Source organism: Anser cygnoides, chromosome 3 (genome assembly GCF_040182565.1).
Source record: "Anser cygnoides isolate HZ-2024a breed goose chromosome 3, Taihu_goose_T2T_genome, whole genome shotgun sequence".
In the NCBI taxonomy this organism is placed as follows: Eukaryota; Metazoa; Chordata; class Aves; order Anseriformes; family Anatidae; genus Anser; species Anser cygnoides.
Genome location: NC_089875.1, coordinates 85146230 through 85160322, shown reverse-complemented (window position 1 = coordinate 85160322; position 14093 = coordinate 85146230). Strand labels below are relative to the sequence as shown.

The following is a 14093-nucleotide window of genomic DNA, read 5'->3' as shown; positions in this document are numbered from 1 at the left end:
GGAACCTTTTATTTGTTGCTGTTGTACTGGCATTTTCCCTCTAATACTGGCTGCTGTGATGGAGAGCAGTGGGAGGGGTTCAGAAGCCCATAGTAAGGGGAGAAACATTCATCTTTTTTTTTTTTTTTTAACCTTCATGAAAGGGAGCAGGAAGAACAAATTGGATTCTCCCACTTCCCCAAATCTGTCTCTTAATAAAGGCAAATATAAAAGGGGTCTTTATACTGGGGAATTTTGAGATATGCATACAGAGAAGGCAGAAGTGGCTTGGGTACATCCAGAGGACAAGAAGAAAGATATGTGGCCAAGAGATACTATGCCTTTGCCCTTGAGATGAGAACCATGTAGATGAATTGGCACTATGTATTCATCTACTTGGTCTTTATCTGCTTGTTTTTCTTCTAGTATTTATGGTTTTTTGTTGTTTGGAGGTCGTTGCAGCATACTGTGGGCATAATGAAAAGTTCAGAAGATAACTTGTCAAATAAAGCTGCTTGACAGAATGAGCTTAAAGGAAGATTTTCCTTTTCCTGGGTTTCTGCCAAAGATTGGATTTAGATAGTTGTAGGTCAGATTCAGTGTCTACTATGTGTTGTCTTGAGACAAGTGTCTTTCAAAGTCTGACAGACTTAGCGAGCTTCTTGGCTATCAAGCTTATAATTGCACAAGATAATCTGTGCTGTTTGTTTTGAAGAGCCAAAGAAGTTCTTATGTTTCCTACCCTTTAGTGCTGTGCAACTTTTGTCATTCTAAACTTTTTTTTTTTTAATTACACATAATATTTTGGAATGGTAATCAGTGCTGCGTTTAATTCTGCTGACTTGATATCTGAAGCATCCTGGTCAATCTGTTAATGTTTTGGAAGATTTATTTGGAGAGCCTTACTTCGGCTTATTTTTTTAGTATGATGTGTGCAAATACTGTGCTGCAACTTCTTACTGTCGTGCTCCTTTTTCTTAATGCTTGTAGACATTTCTTCTATCCTGTCTGAAGAGAAGAAACAGGTTAATGGTAAGTATTCACCTGGGGCAAGGTGGGGAGTGAATCTTAAACTTACCTGAGTGTTGTTTAATGCATGATGCTTATCCAGGCTTCTCTGTGTCTTTACATTTGAATCTGATGTTGAGGCCGTAGTGACCTTTGGGAATTATGGAAGGCAAAATCCTAATCAGGCATTGCAAATTCAGTGAATAAAAGTGTTAGAAGATGGCTGTGCAGTAGTATGGAAAAGTAGTATAGAAAAGGGAGGTAGAAGATGGACGAGCTTTCTACTTGAGAAGGTAAGTCAGAAATAACTGTGTGCTATTGAAATGTACCACTGCAAAAGTGCCAGGCTTTTTAATCCTCAGTATCAGAAATGCTAGGTGGCCCTGCAGCTGGAGTAGCAGAGATGTGACAAAATCTGGGGTAACACATAGAATTAAATTTGTCACTGGAAAACGAATTGAAATGGAGGTGTGTTAGTTGAGCGCAGCGTGACTGAACTACTTGAGGTGTAACTGTGGGAATGACTGGGCTGTTAATTGATGTAGCTCCAAGAGGAGCAAATGAAGTCCTGTGATACATGAGGAGGATGACAGTAGTCCTTGCAGAGATAGGAAAGTATTCAGGCTTTGCACAAGCTTTCACCGAGCCCTCCTTGATCGCTGGGGGTCGCTTTGGTTGCTAGTGATTGAGAACTGTTTGTTTGATTTTGATCTTTTTAGGGAAAAGTTATGGAGCGATTAGTCATCTTGGTGTAAGAGGCTGCCTAAAATAATACAGCTTATGAAGTCCAGTGAGATGAGGTGTGATGGGGGAGTGTTGGTGGAGGAAATAAGATGAATACCTGTGAAGGGAAGTAATACACTTTGTGCTGAAGGCTGACCTTTTAGCATGAAAGTGTATAAATTGGTCATGGAAAAGTCTAGGCTGAATCTTAGGAAAAGGAGCCTGGAACAGTCAAATTTTGGAATGGCAGGAGGAGCAGAAACAGATACGACTGGAGATAGAGCCAGAGAAGCTCTCATGGTGGCGTGCCCGCAAGTCCAGGCATGGTTAGAGGAAACGTATTCATTGATGCTTTGTCAGATGAATTTGAATCTTGTTTTCTTGTGATCTCATGCTGTCTTTCTTGCTATCCTCTTGTGTTCTGTGAATGTTGTATTTGACTTTTAATAAAAGGCAGTTTACTTCTCAGTATGCACAAGCTTGAGCTACACAATAATGCCTACAAGTAAATATACACCATATAAAAGTAAGCAAGACTGATTTTATCTGTTCCTGTTTTGCTATATAGCCTTGTAGGATGTTAAGCTAAACTTTGTGACAGGGTTTTCTGCCTGACTTCTGGAACGGACAAGTTGGAGCGTATCAATCTTGCTTTGAAGGGCAGGGAGAATTAGAAAACAAATTTTGCTTTATTTTATCAGAATTATATCAATTGGCAGCGGTTAGTAGTCATTAAATACACCATAAGTATTTTGATTCAAGTAGAAGACTAACTGCAGCATCTATTTCAGTGTTCATCTCCTCGGTTATGTTTGTTCATGAAATCCGTACTTTTTGTGCTTGTCTAGCTGTCTGGAGCTTTCCTATGTTTCTTTCATGTTCACAGTAGATGCAGATAAAGAATAATAACCAGTACTCCTTCTTTCTTCCTGTCTTGCTTCCCCTTGTGCTTCCAGAAATAACTTTTGTCTAGATTATGTGACTTGTCAAGAGATGTAGGAAATTATTCTGATTGTGTTTTCCAGTGAAACTGCCTGATTTTGAAATTGCCTGATACTGATGCTTGCTTCTTGTATTCAGTTTACCTGTTTGGCAAGACTTTTTCCAAAGTAGTAAAGGTCAGTTCATGGGGTTTTTGCACTGACTTTGACTGTCGTGGACATACTTATTTTATCTTCTAAGAGGTTTGTTGTATTCAGTTGCTGTGTCTCAGCGTAAACTTAAGCTCTTGTAAACTTAAATCAAACTGAGACTAGAAATAAGCAGCGCTGTCTGACATGTGGAAAGAGGAGCCTACATGGGCACCAATTTTTTATTTTTTTAAATTTTTTTAGGAAGTTCTGGGCACTAGTGAAGACATTTTTGTTGTATTGATCTAAAATAAATAAATGATTATTGTGTAGTATGCTCAGATCAATCAAATATATCCTTGATTTCTGTGAACATCAATTCTGTATAATGTAAGGGACAATGAAAGCTGAAGTTTCCAGAATATAATGATAACAGTCTCAAAGGTGGATGTGCTCCTGGACAGCTCTTCATGTATGAGTTTCAAACAAAAGACACCAACATTTCAAAACACTGCCGTTCCCAAGGCATACTTGAAAACTTCCTATTTGTTTGAAAGCGAGTTAGCATCAAGCACATACTTTAAAAATGATCTTCCCAACCTTGCACCTTCAAGCTAAAGTGAATTTATTTTGTACCCAAACTATTAAGATGAATATTTATGTAATATTAATGGTAAAATAAATGGCTTTGGCACTTCTGCCATCTGAAAACAAGCAGGTGTTTGAGTATAAACGCATCAGAACTTGAAAATATATATGGCATAGAAGAGGGTGGTGGGAGGAGAGTTTGAGTTAGGGCTTCAAGTACAGAAACCTAAATCTCGTGGTTCAATCAGCTGGAATTCTTTAGTGTAAGTAATATATGCATTCCTATTTTTTTAATAATATTTGGAGTTTATAAATATGGATTGGGCTTGTTCTGGGCCTTCAAAGAACAAAGAAAACAATAGATATGGAAAGTTTTCACCGAATTCTAAAGTAATTTAGGCTAGAACAAACATCTGGAGCTAGTTTGGTACACTCCCCTTGCTCATGGCAGGGTGAACTTTGATGCTAGATCAGTGTGCTCATGAGCAGCCCCATGATCATGGGAAGGGAAGAGGTTTGTGGTGGTGTTTTGTTTGTTTTGTTTTTCAATAATATAAACAGAATTTTCCTAGACACTACTTGTCTGTTGCTTTCAGCTGTTTCCCTCTGTGAAGAGTCTGGCTATCTTTTCTGTACTTCTTCCTCCCCACCCCCTTTTCTTTAGGTAGTTGAAGATCGCACTGAAACTTGTCCCTTAGCCATTTCTTCTGCAGGCTGAAAAAGCCCAGTTCCCTCAGCCTCCTCTCATATATTTTGTGCTCCAACTGCTGACCATCTCCGTGGCCCTTCCCTGGACTCGCTTGTGCATAGTAATGGCTGCCCTGCACTGGGGAGCCAAAACTGGACACAGTAGTTCAGATGTGGTCCCACAATTGCTGAACAGAGAGGAAGAATCGCTTTCCTCAAGCTGATTGCTATGCTTTTGCTGAGGATACAATTGGCTTTCATTGCCAAAAGGGTGTAGTATCTGTCCTGGCTCCTGCTGTCTGTTAGGTCCCCAGGAAGTTTTCTGCAAAGCTGCTTTCTATCCAGTCAGGCACCCAGCCCGTTTTGTTATATAAGATTATTTTGTCCCAGGTGCAAAACTCTGCATTTGCTTTTGAGCTTCATGCAGCTTCTGGCAGCCTATTTCAGGGTCCCTTTGAATTGTAGCCATGACCTTTAGTGTTTCAACTGCTTTCACTGATTTGTTATCATCTACGTAATTCCTGACAGTGGGACAGGGCGTGTGCTTCATGCTGCTAATCAGGATGTTGAACAGCCCTGGCATACCCTAGGGAATGCCAGCTGTAATTAGCCAGCAGTTGGACTTCGTATTGTTGACAGCACCTTTTGTAACTGGCTGCCCTGCTAATGCTCTGTCTAGATCTTAGTCCACCTAGCAAACTCTCCAGTGTGGCTACAAGGAGAACCTGAGAGAGACTGTCAGTAGCCTTCCTATCTGATCTCTGTGGGATTTTGCCAGCAAGTTCACTCAACAAGCTGAAGTTTGCTCTCATGAGGTGCGGAGGTGCTTGCTTCTCTCGGTATCTTAAACACCTTCATTTCCTATTTGCTGTCAGCCTTTGGATTCACGTCCAGTTCTTCGTTATTTATGACCACTGTGATCAGTGGGGTCTTAATTGGGTCTTTGATCACCTGAATCATTCTCTTTTTATTACAATGTGATTTCTTGTTTTCACTTACAACCTTACAGTATTTCAGAATAGTTCAAAATTAACTTGGTTTGTGAGAATGTCCTGTCTTATTCTGGCTGTTTGTATATTTCTGTTGCCCCGCAAAAGCATACAGGAGTGTGTATGAATTTCTCTTAATTATTTCTCATAAATTTCTCTTATCCATAGAGACCAGTATAAGCATATAGTATATGTCTCTGTTCTGGTTTAACACCACTAGGTACTCAGGCACTGTACAGCCACTCTCTTGCTCCCCCTCCTCAAAGGAACAGGGGTAGAAAATACAATTGAAAATGGCTCGAGGGTTGAGATAAGGACAAGGAAATTGCAAATCAATTATTCTCATGGGCAAAACAGGCACAGTGTAGAGAAGATAAATTTCATTTATTGACAGTTGGTAATAGTAGAGAGGTATGAGACCTAAGAGCAAACTAAAAACACCTTCTCTCCATCCACCTTCTTGCACCCCTTCCCCCGAAAAGTGCAGGGGAACGGGGGCTGTGGTCAGTCCCTGATGCTTCATCCTCTCCACAGGATGCCGTCCTTCCTGAACTGATCCTGCGGGGGCTGCCCACAGGCTGCAGCTCTCCAAGAACTGCTCCCACACGGCTCCGTACCACGGGGCCCATCCCCCAGGAGCAAACTGCTCCAGCACGGGTCCCCCACGGGCGGCAGCTCCCCCCAGACCCCCTGCTCCTGCGTGGGCTCCTCTCCACGGGCTGCAGCTCCGGCCCGGGGCCTGCTCCTGCGGGGGCTCTCCATGGGCCGCAGCCTCCTGCAGGCCACATCCACCTGCTCCACCGGGGGCTCCTCCACGGGCTGCAGCGTGGAGATCTGCTCCGTGTGGGACCCGTGGGCTGCAGGGGGACAGCCTGCTCCACCAGGGGCCTCTCCACAGGCCGCAGGGGAACTGCTGCTGCCTGCCTGGAGCACCTCCTGCCCTCCTGCTGCACTGACCTGGGGGGCTGCAGAGTTGGTTCTCACTCCTCACTCTCTCCCAGCTGTTGTTACACAGCAGTTTTTTTTTTCCCCTTCCTTCAATCTGTTCTCCCAGAGGCCCACCCAGCGTCACTCCCTGGCTCAGCTCTGGCCAGCAGCGGGTCCCTTTTGGAGCTGGCTGGAGCTGGCTCTGATCTGATATGGGCCAGCTGCTGGGCTCTGCTCACAGAGGCCATCCCTTCAACCAAGACCTTGCTATTTTAGTCCAATATAGTCCCTGAAAAAGACTTAGCCTTTGAGAAGGCTTTTATCATGAGATGATTGGTTTTCTTTTGCAGTGATCTGACTGTTCTGTCATTTAGCTTCCTTGGCAGCTGCAGATGGTGCGTCCATAGGGGTAATTAGAAAAAGAATAAGTAGTTCCAGCCTGTATTAATTGTTTTGGGTTAATTCCCCATCTGGACGGTTTATAGTTCTGGCAGATTGGGTTAGACCAGAATGGTCCTCTTTGTTTTATCTACATCCCACATAGCAAAGCCATATAATTCTTGTGTTTAAACTTGTAGTCTAACTACAAAACTTAATTGGCCTATAAAAGATAATTCATGTGTGAATTCTCATTTTCTTAGATCGTTATTTTATTCGTAGCCTTTTTAATTTTCCCAGGTCTGCCTTTGAATGTACTTGAAGCCAGTTCCAGCTGTCCAGCACTTACCAACTGTTACCTTAGACTTCTGCCTAACCATTGTCCAGTGAAATTGCTGCTATCTGTGGTGTTACAAATCATATTATATTCAAGCCTGTGCAGCATCTTCTATCTGATTTTATTTAGCTTCCTTGTATTGAAATTGATGAAAGATTGCAACTGCTTTAACCTGTTATCTGTGCTCAAATTGTTGCCAGATATGTTGTTTCCATTTAGTTAGATTAGTCCAATTGACTTTTGCGAAGGCTGACCGACTATTGTATCCAAGTAAAGGCTTTTCTCAGGTTTTCATGTTGTTTAATAATTAAAGCAAGTAGCTGAATTCTGTGAAAATCCTTAGCAAAGCACAAAGTAGAGCAATGTAGGCTGAACAAATAGTTCTGTTAAATTTATTCAGATAATGTTTTTTTCTGCTTTGCTATCACAAAGTATAAAAGCACAAGCTAATACCTAATGAAATGGAGACCAACTCACAAGTACCAGGAAGCCTGCATGCACAGGTTCTGTGGTATATGACATAGGCAAAGCAGAGACGCTTAACGCCTTCTTCGCCTCTGTCTTCAATGCCGATGATGGGCTTCGGGACCCAGGGTGCCCTGAGCTAGAGGACTGGGACGGTGGGGATGACAAACTCCCAACCGACCCTGAACGTGTGCGGGATTTGCTACTCCACCTGGATCCCTACAAGTCCATGGGTCCGGATGGGATTCATCCCCGGGTGCTGAAAGAGCTGGCGGACGTCATCGCGGAACCTCTCTCAATTATTTTTCAACGATCCTGGGAATTTGGAGAGGTCCCGGTAGACTGGAAGCTGGCAAATGTTGTGCCGATTTACAAGAAGGGTCAGAAAGAAGACCCTAGCAATTACAGGCCTGTCAGTCTCACGTCAGTGCCTGGTAAAATCATGGAGAAGATGGTTCTCGAACTTATTGAGGCTCACCTGGGGGACAAAGCAGTCATTGGTCCCAGCCAGCATGGGTTTGTGAAGGGCAGGTCCTGCCTAACTAACCTGATTTCCTTTTATGATAAGATCACCCGTATGATGGACCAAGGGAAACCAGCTGATGTGATTTTTTTGGACTTCAGCAAGGCTTTTGACACGGTTTCCCATAGGATCCTACTGGACAAAATGTCCACCATACAGCTAAATAAAAACATCATACGATGGGTGAGCAATTGGCTAACGGGCAGGGCCCAAAGGGTTATGGTAAATGGGGCTGCGTCAGGCTGGCGGGAGGTCACCAGTGGGGTCCCTCAAGGCTCCATTTTAGGGCCGGTACTTTTCAATATTTTTATAAACGATCTGGATGTAGGAATAGAAGGTATTTTGAGCAAGTTTGCTGATGACACCAAACTTGGAGGAGTTGTTGACTCGAATGAGGGTGGAAAGGCCTTGCAGAGGGATCTGGATAGGTTGGAGAGCTGGGCGATCACCAACCGCATGAAGTTCAATAAGAGCAAGTGCCGGGTCCTGCACCTGGGACGGGGAAACCCTGGCTGCATGTACAGACTGGGCGATGAGACGCTAGAGAGCAGCCTAGAAGAGAGGGATCTGGGGGTCGTGGTTGACAGCAAGTTGAATATGAGCCAGCAGTGTGCCCTGGCGGCCAGGAGGGCCAACCGTGTCCTGGGGTGCATCAAGCACGGCATCACTAGTAGGTCAAGGGAGGTGATTGTCCCGCTCTACTCTGCGCTGGTGCGGCCTCACCTCGAGTACTGTGTGCAGTTCTGGGCACCACAGTATAAAAAGGACATGAAACTGTTGGAGAGTGTCCAGAGGAGGGCTACAAAGATGGTGAAAGGCCTGGAGGGGAAGACGTACGAGGAACGGCTGAGGTCACTGGGCCTGTTCAGCCTGGAGAAGAGGAGGCTGAGGGGAGACCTCATCACAGTCTACAACTTCCTCGTAAGGGGGTGTCGAGAGGCAGGAGACCTTTTCTCCATTAACACCAGTGACAGGACCCGCGGGAACGGGGTTAAGCTGAGGCAGGGGAAATTTAGGCTCGACATCAGGAGGGGGTTCTTCACAGAGAGGGTGGTTGCACACTGGAACAGGCTCCCCAGGGAAGTGGTCACTGCACCGAGCCTGTCTGAATTTAAGAAGAGATTGGACTGTGCACTTAGTCACATGGTCTGAACTTTTGGGTAGACCTGTGCGGTATCAAGAGTTGGACTTGATGATCCTTAAGGGTCCCTTCCAACTCAGGATATTCTATGATTCTATATGGAACTCAATTTCTGAAAAGGAACTTCATGTTCTAGGAGCCTCCTCTCCAGGAGCGAGTGCTGAATAATAGCAAAATTTTAAGAAGTGCACGAGTACTTCCAGCAGTTCTGTGGAAAGAAAATAACATATATTGAGAAGGGGTATTTTGCATATGAAATATTTTTATATATAAATATACATATCTTTTTATGGTTTTTATTGAATGAGTGTCACAGCACATATTTTTATGACTGTCTGCCCTTTGTAGGTATGGTTTCTGAGAAGAACGTGCCAGGTGCTTCTGCTAGAGATTTAACTCCAAGGTAAGCTTTTATTTTTCATTCTTTTACACATTCTATTTAATAACTCTATGCAGTTCTTAGTAAATGAAGGCAACTTTTTACATGTTTAGATCTCAGTGTTTTGGCTAAAGGAGTATGCATCATAACTTTCCTACTTATAAGAGGATGGTAGAGGTTCAGGTTTAAACAACTTGCCAGAGGTCATACTGACCTTACAAGATAATCATAACGCATGTTTCTTGGCTTGGTCTGCTGGTTTCTAACACTTTTACTGCCCTGCATTGCATATAAATGTACGGTTTATTTTCACTGGCTCCTCAGCCTTACTGCTTGAGAAAACTCCTGGGAAGTGATTCCAACTGGGCTGATTACTTTTTTGACTTATTTGTCTGTGAAAGTATGAGTTGGCGTGCCTTGGAAAAGTGCCTCATTTCAGGCTGGAATGCTTTAAGATGTAATAGTGCTATCCAGGTTTCTGCAATTTGCAAATGTAAAACAAAGCAGACCCTAAAAAAACACTGTGATACGTCTGCTATTGTCACTGAGGTATCATTCTACTCCATTATTCCTTGAGCCCTCAAGGTTCAGTTTCTGACTTTGCATCAAAATCTCCTGTGAATGGGTAATCTCTGGACTAGTTACGTGCAACCATCCCTTCTTTTTGGGTCCAAGAGGTTCAAACAGTAGACAAAAGTAGTTAGGTAATGGGGAAGGGAGAAGACAGTAGTAATGTAGATGGGAGGGGTTACCTTGTGGTGATAGAGTTGACTTGGACTGGGATTGCAGCTTCATGATGCTGGAGTCAGGTCAGAACTGTAGGTGTCACACAGTGGAGAGCCAGGAGTAAGATAGTCAGATGGATAGACCCCACGAAAACGGGAAGAGAAAGGAAAAGCTTTTCTGGGTTTGGGTGGGCAAGTTACTGTGACAAAGAGATGTTGGAAACCCTGGCAAGTTTAAGGCAATGCAAGCAATCAGAAAGAATGCCCTTGAACTGCTTACCTTACCCTTTATTAATTGCAATGTTTGAGTTGCTTGGGAACATGGGAATGTAAAACCTTGATTTGGGGAGATGAAGGGAATTGTGATTTTCTGATATGCGCGTGGAATCCATAACTCTTGGAACCCACTCTGGCAATTTAGTAATTTCATTTGGAGCCAAGGACTTTGACCATCTTTCTAGGAAGATTCATTTGTTGCAGAGAGGATGCATATGCTTTTTAAGTAAAGCCACTGTCACGTAACTTTAACTACAATGTGCTGACTATCAGGATGGGTAATTAGACTGCTTTTATTTTAATTGTCTTTTCAAAATTATTGGCTCTGGGATTACTTCTTGAAAACATAGTACATAATGTAATTGGCTGGTAACTTTGTGAAAGAAACTCTACTTGAAAACTGCTGGTTAAGCGTTTTGGTGTGCTGAAAAAAAAAGTATAATTTTCTTTCTTTCCTGTATATTTTGTTTTACAGTTATGACTGGTTCCAAACAGATGGTTTGATCACTATTGTCATATATACTAAGCAGAAGGTAAATGTATTTTATGAAAGAGATGATTACAAGATCCAGTTGTGATCCAGCTTGAATTCTGGGAGAATTTAATTAAAATGCTCCTTTTCCTTCCCTATGAAAGGATATGAATGCAGAGTTGGTGATAGTTGACTGTCAAGACAAAAGATTAAGGGGAGAGTTCATCCTGGCTGACCACTCGTATCTTATAGAACTTGGTAGGTACAGTATCTTTGCAGTTGAAAATAATGAATTTTCCTTCTGCTTTATTGAAACCTTCTCATCAGACCATATGTGTTTTATAGATACACCAATTAACGTTTTATTCCCGTTTTATTGGAGATGATTACTTAAAAGTAGCCTAATGTCAAGGAATTACATTATTGACTAGCATTTTCATGTTTAGTATGTATGTAATTTTTTAAATCCCGTTTCTTATTTGATGTCCTAAGCCATATAGAATAAAATGTAGTAAGAAATTGGTGTAAAAGTTGTTCAGGATTTTCTGCAAGTGTATATTGTTGATGGTTTTTAAAATGCCCTTATTCAACAAGGACAAGAGGAACGATTTAGATGAACGTAGATTGTTAGTTTCACAGGAGTCACTGTGTTTTTTATTAAAGGAAGAAAAATGATGCTGTTCTTAATGTTAAGTATTAGCTTGCAGAAGTCACTGAGCCTAATATGAAGCAAGAATGAAATGTCAGGGCCAGATAAAGATGCATAGGGTTCTAGGCTCATTCTTCACTAAGTGCTTCTAGCTTTAAGCTGTATGTGTATGAGGACTAGAAGGTAATGTTTTTGCTTTAGAATAGTTTGTTTTTCTTTATTTCAGACTTGGATCATGCGGTTCGAGAAGACTTAGATGGTAAGTTGTCTCTTGCAACTCTTCCGTATCTCTTCTAACATCAGAATATAGAACTTGAGTTTATTTTTCTGACTTATCAGATACTTCGCGGTTTTTCTTACCATCAGCTTCTGACACTGTCAACCAAATTAATCCATTAAATTAAATTCTTTTTTTCGTTTTGGCATTGGGGTCTGTAAAAGTAATATGTTGATGGTTTTCTGATCCTTCTAAGTATCACTAAATGCTAAAATAATTAATTTTTTTCAGCTGCGTATTTGTAAACCATTCTTAAAGTGGGATTTTCTTAAGCTTATTTGTTCGTTCAGATGGTCTTTAAAAGAAAGGAGTAAGTAAATAATGGCAGTTTAATATTTTCAGTAAATAAGGATTCTGAATTCATGAGCATTATTTCTGACCAGATGGGCTGTGAGTATTGTCACAATGTATTTAGTAAATATGGTCTATTTATTATGCATGTTAAGCTAGTAATGTTTTAAAGTGCATTTAAAACATTACACAGAAATATCTGGAAGTGCATTTAATTTAGTATTATAATTTAATGCATTAATTCTCTGTGTCTTGAGAAATGACTAATCCTTCTAGAGTTTAATTATAATAGAGGAATGAAATTTTGTTGCACAAAATGTAAGTAAAAGTAACAGTATGAAACAATTTTCTTTTGTAGTGAATATTGCTGAAAAAGTTGGCAAGGTAGAGATTATCTTAAAGAAAAAGGATAATGTTCATTGGAAAGTTCTGGGACGGCCCTTGGAGAGTCATAATACGTTTATCAAACGCACAGACAGAGGTAAACAGTTTCATGGCCATGTTACCTGTGCTTTTAAGAATTCTGGGGGCAAGTTAGGCATACTTGGTTTCTCCCAGGATTTTTCTTTTCTGTAGTCATACTTCATTTCTTTCAAGAATGTTTTCTGGTCTTGTTGAAAGCTGTTCAGGTATTCTTCTTGAACAGATTCAGGATAGAAGCCTCTTTTTATTTTTTTCCCTCGGTTTGATTTGCTTGTTTTGTCCCACAGTAGAATTGGAGATCTTTCAGGTTTGCTGAAAGACTGGGAGAACCTAACAGGGGAAGGTGAAAACTGCTTGAGAGTTGTTGACATCTTACAGCTATCTGTGTGCATAATATCCCTTCTTCCATATGAAAACCTCATTAGACCCTGAGGAGATGGTGCACAGCCTTGTGTCAATCAATGTAGTAGTAACTGTAGCAAAAGAACAAAAAACCTTGCTTCCAACTGTTACTACAGATGCATTTTCAATGCTGTAATGTTGTTCCAGCAGCTTGCATCTTTGTACCTTGCCCTGTGCTTAAATGAGGCACTTAAAGCCAGCTCTGAATAAGCTACTGTGTTTGTATGAATACATTTTGTGGTAACAGAATAGTATGAACATGAAGCAGCATTCAAGTGCATTACCCTGATCGCTGTGATTTTTTTTTTATTACAGCTAAATTAGGAATTTCTACACAATTACATTATATAATATAAAGGTGTTCCTGATGTTATTGCAACTTCCCCTGTTTCTCAAAAGCTCTGTTGGCCCTCTGCCTACTTATGCTCAAAAACTGATTTTTTGACTTTAGTCTGCCTTATGTGTAAGAGCAAAGCCGTACACTTAAAGAGCTAATTAAATGTTGATCACCGTGTTGTATGCCTCTTACTGTCTCTTAGTTAAGGTAATTAGGCCTTTAAAGTTGAGAGATTACTGTAGTCCAAAAAAAGGAAGACTGTATAAAAGCACACCTCTTAGGTACACTTAGGTTGTGCAGATTGTAGTTTAGCTTATGAGTGTTTCAGAAACTGTTGAGTCCACTTTAACGTTAGAATTTTCAATGTTCAAAAGAAAAAAAAAAAGGAATATACCAGAAGGTTTACAGAAACAGAATGTTCAGTCTTAAGTACTTTTCTTTTATTCCATCTCTGCACTTTCAGCTCAGCCATAATAATTAAGACTAAATAATGCAAACAGGAGCCTTCAACATCAACATGTTTGCATAACTTCTGTCTGTATAATTTCGTCTTACATAGCCCCTCCCAGTTAGTGCTTATAATTGTGTCCCCTTGTCTCTAAATTGTCAGGGTTTCAGTTTTGATTCCACTTCCATGGGAGCAAAATAGTGTTAAATGTAGAGAAATACCTCTTATACTGAGAGCATAGAAATAGTAATTAACAACTCTAGATTTTCTTTTTCCTGTCTTTACTGGATGTGAAATTTTAATTTTGTATACAAAACTACTTTTTCTGAAGTATAGAAACTGTCCTGGAAATAAAATAGTCTAGACTTCCAGCCTGGTAAGTAATTCTGACCTCAGAAGTGAAGTAATGCATTTTTATATGTGGAGTTAAACAGGTCTTTGAAGAGAAGTTTCTATTTTCTTTAATAGACTGCAGAAACTGTTAGTACGAAGTGTGTTGCAGGTACAGAGGTTTTCCTTAATGCTACTACAGTGTAGTGTGGTTTATTTTGCATTCTGGGATAGTAATATTACCAGGGTTAAACACATGCAGTTTGACT

The 14093-nt window shown here is 41.0% G+C and overlaps 1 protein-coding gene across 5 annotated transcripts in view; it reads left to right on the top strand.

Annotated features, from left to right (window-relative positions):
• The window catches only part of CYB5R4 (cytochrome b5 reductase 4), a 100227-nt gene that overhangs the window by 73108 nt on the left and 13026 nt on the right, over positions 1 to 14093 (top strand). For 4 of the 5 annotated variants that reach the window (XM_066994607.1, XM_066994605.1, XM_066994608.1 and 1 more), the window contains exons 5-10: positions 970 to 1011; positions 9164 to 9218; positions 10671 to 10728; positions 10832 to 10925; positions 11543 to 11575; positions 12243 to 12365. In XM_066994607.1, the coding sequence (XP_066850708.1) occupies positions 970 to 1011; positions 9164 to 9218; positions 10671 to 10728; positions 10832 to 10925; positions 11543 to 11575; positions 12243 to 12365 (405 nt within the window). The remainder of the gene's footprint in view (positions 1 to 969; positions 1012 to 9163; positions 9219 to 10670; positions 10729 to 10831; positions 10926 to 11542; positions 11576 to 12242; positions 12366 to 14093) is intronic. The other variant, XM_066994606.1, reaches the window with a different exon arrangement.